The sequence below is a fragment of the Cebus imitator genome, unplaced genomic scaffold (assembly GCF_001604975.1).
Source record: "Cebus imitator isolate Cc_AM_T3 unplaced genomic scaffold, Cebus_imitator-1.0 Scaffold24, whole genome shotgun sequence".
Lineage (NCBI taxonomy): Eukaryota > Metazoa > Chordata > Mammalia > Primates > Cebidae > Cebus > Cebus imitator.
This window is the reverse complement of record NW_016107339.1, coordinates 14,687,881-14,696,214: the sequence shown is the minus strand read 5'-3', so window position 1 is coordinate 14,696,214 and position 8,334 is coordinate 14,687,881. Positions and strand designations below refer to the sequence as shown.

Here is an 8,334-nt window from a genome sequence, read left to right as displayed (position 1 = left end):
AATTGATTAGAACTTCAGGAAAAGATTGACATAATCTGAGAAGGCCCACTGGGTGTGGATACTTATGGTGAGTCCAAAATAATAATAGCTAACACTCATGTAGTTACTTTCCTATGTGTTATTCTAAGCATTTTCCATTTTATTTAATTCTTTTTAGATGGAATCTCGCTTGATTGCCCAGGCTGGAGTGCAGTGGCATGATCCCAGCTCACTGCAACCTCTGCCTCCCAGATTCAAGTGATTATCCTGCCTCAGCTTCCTAAGTAGCTTCAATTACAGGTGCCTGCCAAAACACATGGATAATTTTTGTATTTTTTTTTTTAGTAGAGACCAGCCATGTTGACCAGGGTGGTCTCCAACTCCTAACCTCAAGTGATCTGTTCCCCTCGGCCTCCCAAAGCGAGCACTTTACATTTAAAAAACTCATTATTACTAGGCACGGTGACTCATGCCTGTAATCCCAGCACTTTGGGAGGCTGAGGTGGGTGGATCACCTGAGGTTAGGAGTTCGAGACCAGCCTGGCCAATATGGTGAAACCCCGTCTCTACTAACTACAAAAATTAGCTGGGCGTGGTGACACACATCTGTAATCCCAGCTACTTGAGAGGCTGAGGCAGGAGAATCACTTGAACTGGGAGGCAGAGGCTGCAGTGAGCCAAGATCATGCCACTGCACTCCAGCCTGGGCAACAGAGTGAGACTTGATCTCAAAAAAAAATTTTTTTTGGATCTGGAAATGGACTTACAGAAAGGTGAAATGAATGCTTAAAGTTATACAGCTAGTTGGATTTGTACTCAGGTAGTCTGGATGTAGAGTGATGACTGTTCTTAAGCACAACTCTATTCTGCCAGAAAATAGGCCAGCAACCAACTAATGTCCCCAGTGGGGCAGAAGAGGCTAGGGGACAAATGAGAAAGGTTTAAAAGTCTTGGACAATGAAACTTCAGGGAAATATAGAGGTAAAGGAAAAATGGGAAGCTGGGGGAGATTTACCAACATCTGTTTCATCTCCCTATATCTGAACTTCCAGGTGTCCCTAATGTCTCCCACCCACTGGGTCCTCTCTTCCTCCCAGGACCCAAGCCTCTGACCCACAAGACTCACTATCATTGAGTGCTGGGTTTGAATTCTTGATGTAGGCAGAAAATTTGGCAAATACGTCCAGCCCAGCTGTGTTGGACTCAGGGTTCAGAGCTGCCAGCTTGGGGTACCTGAAAGCCAATGGGAAAAATGAGGTAAGATGTCTTCCTGGGAGGAAGCTCAGCTAGCTCCCCTGCCCCAGCCCCACCATCACCTCTGTTTTCCATTTCTGCAAACTGTCTGTTTCCTAAAATCTCCCTGTGCTGCAACCTCTCCCTTTTCTGAGTGTCCCCATACCTGGGAGGGCATAGCACTGCCTCCAGAAATTCCTCAATCTTGTTGGTGTCTGTGTGCACTTCAGTGCCATACAGCAGGAATGGGAGCTGCCCTCCTGGGCACAGCTTCTGCACTGTCTCGGTCCGCCTGGAGAAAGGGCCAGGCATCAGGACTGGAAATGGGGGTCAGGGAGAACCAGAAAGTGGAGATGGAGGGATGTAGGATAAGAAATGGACTCCAAGGAGGAGGGCAAAAATATTCAAGATAGAAGGACTCAGGTGGGTGAGTGTGTGTTTGCACACATGTGTACACAAGGGGTGTTTTGAGGAACAGAAGCAAGCCTACCTCTTGGTGTCAACTGTGGTAACGTTGAAGGTGACTCCCTTGAGCCACAGGACCATGAACAGTCTCTGGGAGAAGGGGCAGTTCCCAATCTTGGCCCCATCACTGCCAGCCTGAAAAGCAACCCCAGCCCAAGGTTATGCCTGGTGCACCCCACCCACCCCCAGGCCAGTCTCTGCACTCCCACTCCCAGACCAGCTGCTTTCTGCCTAGTCATGACACATACACTGTCCCCTCACTATGGACTCTTTGCCCTTGGGCCTGGGTCAAACCTAAAGCAGATCGATGGGAAATTTTTTTGCAAAGGCAGGCTTCTGGTTCCCCAGAGACTGAGGACAGTGAGAGGGAGGCAGAGGGAAGAGGTCCTGGAGAACTTGGAGGATCTGAATCCTACCCTAGAAAGGGAAGTGTGTGGAAATTCAGTGAGGCCAGAGTTGTAGGCCAGAAGCCTGGATTTCTGGGTTCCTGAAGGAAGCAGATTCTCTAGACAGGACAGGTTTGGGAGCCAGAGCTCTAGAGATGTGGAGGGCCCTACAGAGGGGGATTGCCCTCTAATTAGCAAGTGGTGACCTCATTGGCCCAAGGGACACCTCCCCCTAAGCTGAGGATGATTCATCTCTCTGTCTCTGGCCTCAGCAGCTTCCTTCCTGTCAAGGAAGTGGGGGAAGGGACCTGTGAGGATGAGGCCTGGGCAGCTAAGCCTACCCCCCCCCAACCCGCTGCCAGGGTCTCCCAGCACAAGTCCTCTTACTGCAGATAACCATCCTCTCACAGGACACAGGGCCAGAATCTCTGCAGCACAGCCTCACCCAGGAGTAAAAATAGCCCCAGAGGCCAGTGTGAGAGTGAGGTGGGGACCACACCTAAGGGGGCGGACCCAGGCACGCTCCGACTTCCCCGGCCCAGGGAGAGGGAATGGCTGCCCAAGACACCCAAGCAGAAGGGAGAGGGAGACACAGGCAGAGATACAAAGATGAGAGGAACAAAAGGGTCCCGGGAAGTGGAAAGAAAGGCAGCAGGAAAGTGGAGGGTGGGGAGACATTCGTGCCAACAGGGAGACACAAACGGAGCAGGGAGAAGAGGACGCAGTTACAGAAGGGAGGGAGGGGCACAGACAGGAGGTCCCGAGGCTGGGAAAAGAATGCAGCAGCGGTCTGGAGGGGAGCAGCCGCTAGAGTAGGAGGGGAGCCAGGCCGAGAAGCCTGCCGCCTGCAGTCTTGGTACCCAAATGCCATAGGACCATCTCTCCTCACCCACACCCGAAGAGAGCGGAGAGAGTTGCGGCAAATCTCCTGCTTCTCCAACCATCCCAAAATGCCCTAATCGAGCTCTCCTTCCGCCTGATCTCTCTCCCACCCGTCCTAGTGGTAGCTACGTTCAACTCACGTCTCCTTGCCACCTCCCCTTCTCTCCCCTTCCCCAGACCGGGGGATATTCGATACCACCCCACCACCTCTCCAGCTCTGCTTTCTGAACTCCAATCCCAGTCTCTGGCTTTGTTCCACCCCTCCAAAGCGTCCCAGTGTACTTGCTCTCACTCTCAGGCCTCCCTTAACACACCCAACCACACACACACACCCCTCCCCTACTACGCTACTCACCCTCAGATCTTATAGGGCCACATGTCCTAGCCGAGGTTCCCCTCTGTCCTTTCTAAACTCTGCTGGGCCCCCACGGTCCCTTCATCAGCTCCCCCCCCACCCCGCACTGCAGTCTCACTTTTGGGAATTCTTTTTCTCTAATTCCCTTCCTTTAGGTTGCTAGAAACTTGCACTTTTACAAACTTTTCAGAGTTGATTCTAGAATTCTTATTACCTGCTAACAAGTTAAGGTCTTCCCCTCCCAAAACCACCCTTGAACCAAAGAGTGCACGTGGGATTCGGGTGGGAGTCAAGGAGGGAAGGGATTGGGGAGTTAAGGCTGGACCGGGGGAAAGGTGAGAGCTGGCTTCCAGGAATTTGGGTGGCTGAGGAGAGAAGTGTTCTTACCTTCACGAACAATTCGACCGGCGGTTGTTCTTCAGCCATGGTTGCGTCGGGGACCAGGAAGTGGCCGTCGCTGGGGGAACTGGGAGGGGCTGGGGCTGGGGAAGGCGGGTCTCACACTCAGGGATTCTCTCCCCTAGACCCAGGGCTGTCCCTTCAGCGCAACACAAGCCCAATCAGACCCTGTTTGTTCTCAGACTCCCCACCAGCCCAACGCACCCCACACCCAGCTCCTCCAGCTCGGTCCCCTCCCGGGCTGGATCAGAGAGCCGCTGACTCACCGACCGGCCCCGCCCTGAACCTGGGGAGGGGACTGGAGGGGGGCGGGGCTCGACGAGGTAGGGAGTGGGTCGGGAGGGAGAATCCTCGGATCTCCCACCGGATGGGGATGGGAGTGTTACGGAGGAGTCCTGAAAACCTTGTTACTCCGATATCTCCTGAACACAGGACTTTTTTCTGCCTCAGTTTCCCTGCTTCATTAATTTGAGTATAACCCGACTGACCCTCATACAAAAAACGACACTAACAGCTTGGGAACACCCATGAAGATCCAGGGATGGGGTCTTAGAATGAAAGGTGGTCGTTTAAGCCTTCTGCATTTCTTCTGGATGCCAATCCATATTCTGGGTTGCCCGGGCTGTAGTCTGAGAGAAGAACTTGGAAGTGGAAGTCTGGGATTGGGAATAGGAACCGTTAGCTGTGCAGCCTGGGATTAGGAAAGAGGTGATGCCAGCACTCCCTGAGCTGCCTAGATGGTGTGTCTCAGTAGGTCCTGTGCCCCTGGGCACAGTCTACTGTCCCTGGGCCCAGCTCAGCACTAGGACTTCCCTAAGAGTTGCAGTCCTTGTGGCCTAGACTTGGGATCGAAGTAGAGTTAGGGGCTGGGCGGGGTGGCTCACGCCTGTAATCCCAGCACGTTAGGAGGCCAAGGCGGGTGGATCACTTGAGGTCAGGGGTTTGAGACCAGCCTGGCCAACATGGTGAAACCCCGTCTCTACTAAAATACAAAAATTTGCCGGGCGTGGTGGTAGGCACCTGTAATCCCAGCTACTCAGGAGACTGAGGCAGGAGAATTGCTTGAACCTGGGAGTTGAAGTTGGCAATGAGCCGAGTTGGTGCCTGGGTAACAAGAGCAAAAGTCTGTCTCAAAAAAATGAAAAAGAAAGTAGAGTTAGGGATGATAGAGATGGGAAGGGAGATGACCTAATCTTGTGCTAAGGAAACAAGAAGCTGAGGCAAGGGGCTTTGTTGCAGGGGGATGTCTATTCCTATAGCTTAGTCAGCTTTGCGCTTCCACTTATCCTTCCTATTGGGGCCCATTCCTGTGCCCTTTGTCCTCTTCTCACTGACAGGTTGCCTTGGAGATGGGGCAGAGGGGTGGGATTATCATGGCTCTGGGATAGAGCTGCCGCAATCCTGAGGTATGTGTGTGGGGGATGGGGTAGGGGTATTGTTAGCTGGTCCTGACATGGGGATAAAGCAAAGATCGACAGAATAGTGTGAGTGGAGTCCTTGGGGACACCTAAATAAACAGGGAGGCCACAGGAAGAGCAGCTCTCTCCTCAGTAACCTTGATTTCTATTAAACGTTTTATGATCTGCTGAAAAATAGCCCCAGAATTCCAGCCTCCATATCCTGAATTTCTCTCCTGTCCAATCATCTCTTCTCTTTCTTCCTCGTCACTCTCTGTCTAACAAAAGAACTACAGTTCCAGAAAACCATGGTGGAGTACAAGAACACAGAAGCAAAACAGGGCTTGGCTGGCGTGGTGGCTTACGCCTGTAATCCCAGCACTTTGGGAGACTCAAGAGGGCGGATCACGAGGTCAGGAGTTCGAGACCAGCCTGACCACACCGTGAAACCCCGTCTCTACTAAAAATACAAAAATTAGCTGGGCGTGGTGGTGTGTGCCTGTAATCCCAGCTACTCAGGAGACTGAGGCAGGAGAATCCCCTGAACCCAGAAGGCGGAGGTTGCAGTGAGCCGAGATCTCGCCACTGCATTCCAGCCTGGGCAGCAGAGCGAGACTCCGTCTCAAAAAAGAAAACAAACAAACAAACAAAATAAACAGGGCTTGAAACTTAAAGAAAGGGAGAGACTTAGGGGAGGAGTGGGGTGGAGTGACGTGATGTGTTGCTGGAAACCAGCAGTTGGTGGTTTCCTCTTGTGCTTCCTCTTCTGTGGGTTTCCTCCTGCCTGTGGGAGGGCCTTTTTCTCTCCCAATAGAAGGGCTATCTTTTGGTGTTCATTCCCTTGAACTGTAACGTCCTGTAAGGATATAGAATGACTCCATGACTGTGTGTGTGTGTGAATCCCCTCCACGGTGACCCTCAAAATCTGCACACAGGACCCCTTCCCACTGAGGGGAGGAGATCAAAGCAGCTCTACTTCTCAGGGTCCTCTCCTGTTCCAACTGGTCTGTGTCCAAAAGAAACCTTATGTAAATGGAGCCAGCTTGAGGATCAAACAGGTTTGGCAGCCTCTCTTTTCTCTCCTACCGCTTTATAGCTACAGCTGCCTTGATACCAATATTGACTTTGGCTGGCTGGCATGACTACCCCATCATGCCTTAATTTACCAAGTGACAGGCAAGGATGCCCTCTCCTGGAACCATCCAGCAGAGCCTCATGGATTTGAGGCCAGGGCTGCCCCTCAAATCCTGCATCAGAGGTTTCCCTCCATCTTACCTCCTTTTCCCTGCATTTCTTCTATTTCAGTATCTCCTCTTTCCCTCTCTGGGCTTCTTTCCACTCCCTCCCCTTCCTGGGCTTGGTAAACCAGTCCCTAATCTCTTCACACCCCAGATTGGAAGGTGGGTCCCTCCCTGACACTCCCTAGATCTGTCACCAACCTCCTCCAAGTTTCTACAGCTTCATTGCTCAACAAATTTGCCAGGGGTAACCATTAACCCAGCTCTTAACTCTGTTCCCCCACCTTTCTTGCTGGAGGGGATGTTCCAACTACTGGGTAGCATAGCTAGGTCATCTCACCCTCACCATCGTTCCTAACTTCTTGAGTTGGGGGGCTGGGGAGGACTCTCCCCATCTCAGGGTAGTGAGAACAAAGCTGGGGAGGATGGTGCATTTTAAGGGATTATATATATACATATTTCTCTCTCATAACTTCACTCCCAACACACACACACACACACACACACACACACGCACAAATAAGCTTTATGGAGCAGGGACTTCATTATGTTCACCGCTTTGAGTCCATGCCCTGGTCCAGAATAGGCACTAAATAAATAGTTGCTGAATGCATGAATGATACCTCTCTGTATTCAGGGGTGTGCAGATGTGCAAAGGGGTATGGGCATATCCCAGTAGGGAGGGGTGTGGTGTTCAGAACTACTTGTCTCTGCCAGAATTTGGTGTATTTCAAATGCTTCCACCTCCACTTGAGGGGTTTAAATAATAAATTAGGCCCCGTTGCGCCATTATGGGGGTGGTCATACCCTGCACCCAGAAAACAGACAAGGTAGCGCTGAGACAGGAGTCTTGCTTATTTCCTCTTATTTATTTGAAACACCGCTCAAGTAGATCTTACTTTGTTTGCCAGGCACTTCTAAGCTCTGTATAAATATTAACTCAGAGGGTACAAATATTAACTTAGAGTTGTTGCAGAAAAAAAAAGCGCGCCTCTGGCTCTTTAAGGTTGGCCTCCTTCTCATACCCCCCGCAACGCTCCCAGAACCCTTCCAGGGACTGGGACTGCAGCCCCTTAACCGACCTTCTCTCGGGCTTCCCACTGTGCCAATCAAAGTCTAGAAACCCTGAGGGCTAGAGGCGCGGCTGCTAAGCAACGGCAGAGGGCGGGAAGTTTGAACGTTCTAGACCCGCCCCGAATGCAAATAGGCCAATCAGCGTCCACACTCTTCAGCAACGGCAGTATACGCCCCTCCTCCTCACTCTGTCGGATCTCTAGGCTGGATCAGGGCCTCTCCAATCAATAGCGGCTAGGAGGGCGGGGCGTGTGCGCGCGCACCCCGCTCACGCACCCGCGCGTCCGTCCCGCAGACTCTAGGTGGTTAGTCAGTGGGGCGTTCTCTCTCGTGTCGCGACCTAGGTGACCGAAAAGGCGGGAAAGCGCTGCGATGGAGGCAGCTGGGGGAGGAGGAAGATAAGAGCGTGAGGCTGTGGTCCTGGCGCGTGGTTAGCAGAGGCAGAGATATAAGACGTGCACGACTCGCTCCATAGGACCCTCAGACCTCTTCCAAAGTACAACCGCCGCGTGACAGAAATGAGGATGGGGCGCGTGGAGTTTCCCACAATCTGTGCTTTAGTTAAATACCCGATAATTCACCCCCTCAAAATGTACCCATGCCCGCGTCCACAGCTCTCCACGCCCCTCAGCCCTGCCCCGCAGCCCTGTAGCAGAAGGACTCAGTTCTTTGCCTTCAGCGCGCCACCCTACCCCGGGCTCCGTGGAGCGTTGCTTCTGAACTGCCCGCACTTTTTGCATCCGCAGAGCCTCCAGGCTCATGGCCTCCTTAGGAACGACCCCAGGCAGGACGCCGCAGGGATCGGGACCTAGAGAGGCCTCCGTCCGTTTCCCCAGCCCGGCCGCAGTGCCGGCCCCCAGGGAGGCCGAGGAAGAGGAAGTCGAGGAGGAGGAGCTGGCCGAGGTCTCTGAGGGGAGTAGGAACTT

The 8,334-nt window shown here is 52.6% G+C and overlaps 2 protein-coding genes across 6 annotated transcripts in view; one reads left to right on the top strand and one right to left on the bottom strand.

The window, feature by feature from the left end:
- Positions 1 to 726: 726 nt before the first annotated feature.
- Positions 727 to 3,982, bottom strand: CLIC1 (chloride intracellular channel 1). Its single transcript, XM_017522365.1, has 4 exons — positions 3,688 to 3,982; positions 1,703 to 1,812; positions 1,379 to 1,504; positions 727 to 1,212 (listed from the first exon to the last, which is right to left on the bottom strand). Exons 1-4 carry the CDS (start codon positions 3,724 to 3,726, stop codon positions 1,038 to 1,040), a joined length of 450 nt encoding a protein of 149 aa, XP_017377854.1. The 5' UTR covers positions 3,727 to 3,982; the 3' UTR covers positions 727 to 1,037.
- The window catches only part of MSH5 (mutS homolog 5), a 26,815-nt gene continuing 22,424 nt past the window's right edge, over positions 3,944 to 8,334 (top strand). For 2 of the 5 annotated variants that reach the window (XM_037736322.1, XM_037736319.1), the window contains exons 1-3: positions 3,944 to 4,022; positions 4,132 to 4,260; positions 8,155 to 8,311. In XM_037736322.1, the coding sequence (XP_037592250.1) occupies positions 8,168 to 8,311 (144 nt within the window). In that variant the 5' untranslated portion in view covers positions 3,944 to 4,022; positions 4,132 to 4,260; positions 8,155 to 8,167. The other 3 variants (XM_037736320.1, XM_037736323.1, XM_037736321.1) reach the window with 2 other exon arrangements.

What these genes read in the sequence shown, in the direction of transcription:
- CLIC1 (XM_017522365.1), bottom strand. Translation starts at nt 3,726, where the DNA reads ATGGCTGAAGAACAACCGCCGGTCGAATTGTTCGTGAAG. An exon ending in CGGTCGAATTGTTCGTGAAG is followed by an intron (nt 1,813 to 3,687) that starts GTAAGAACACTT and finishes GTTGCTTTTCAG; the next exon opens with GCTGGCAGTGATGGGGCCAA. An exon ending in GCAGTGCTATGCCCTCCCAG is followed by an intron (nt 1,213 to 1,378) that starts GTATGGGGACAC and finishes ATTGGCTTTCAG; the next exon opens with GTACCCCAAGCTGGCAGCTC.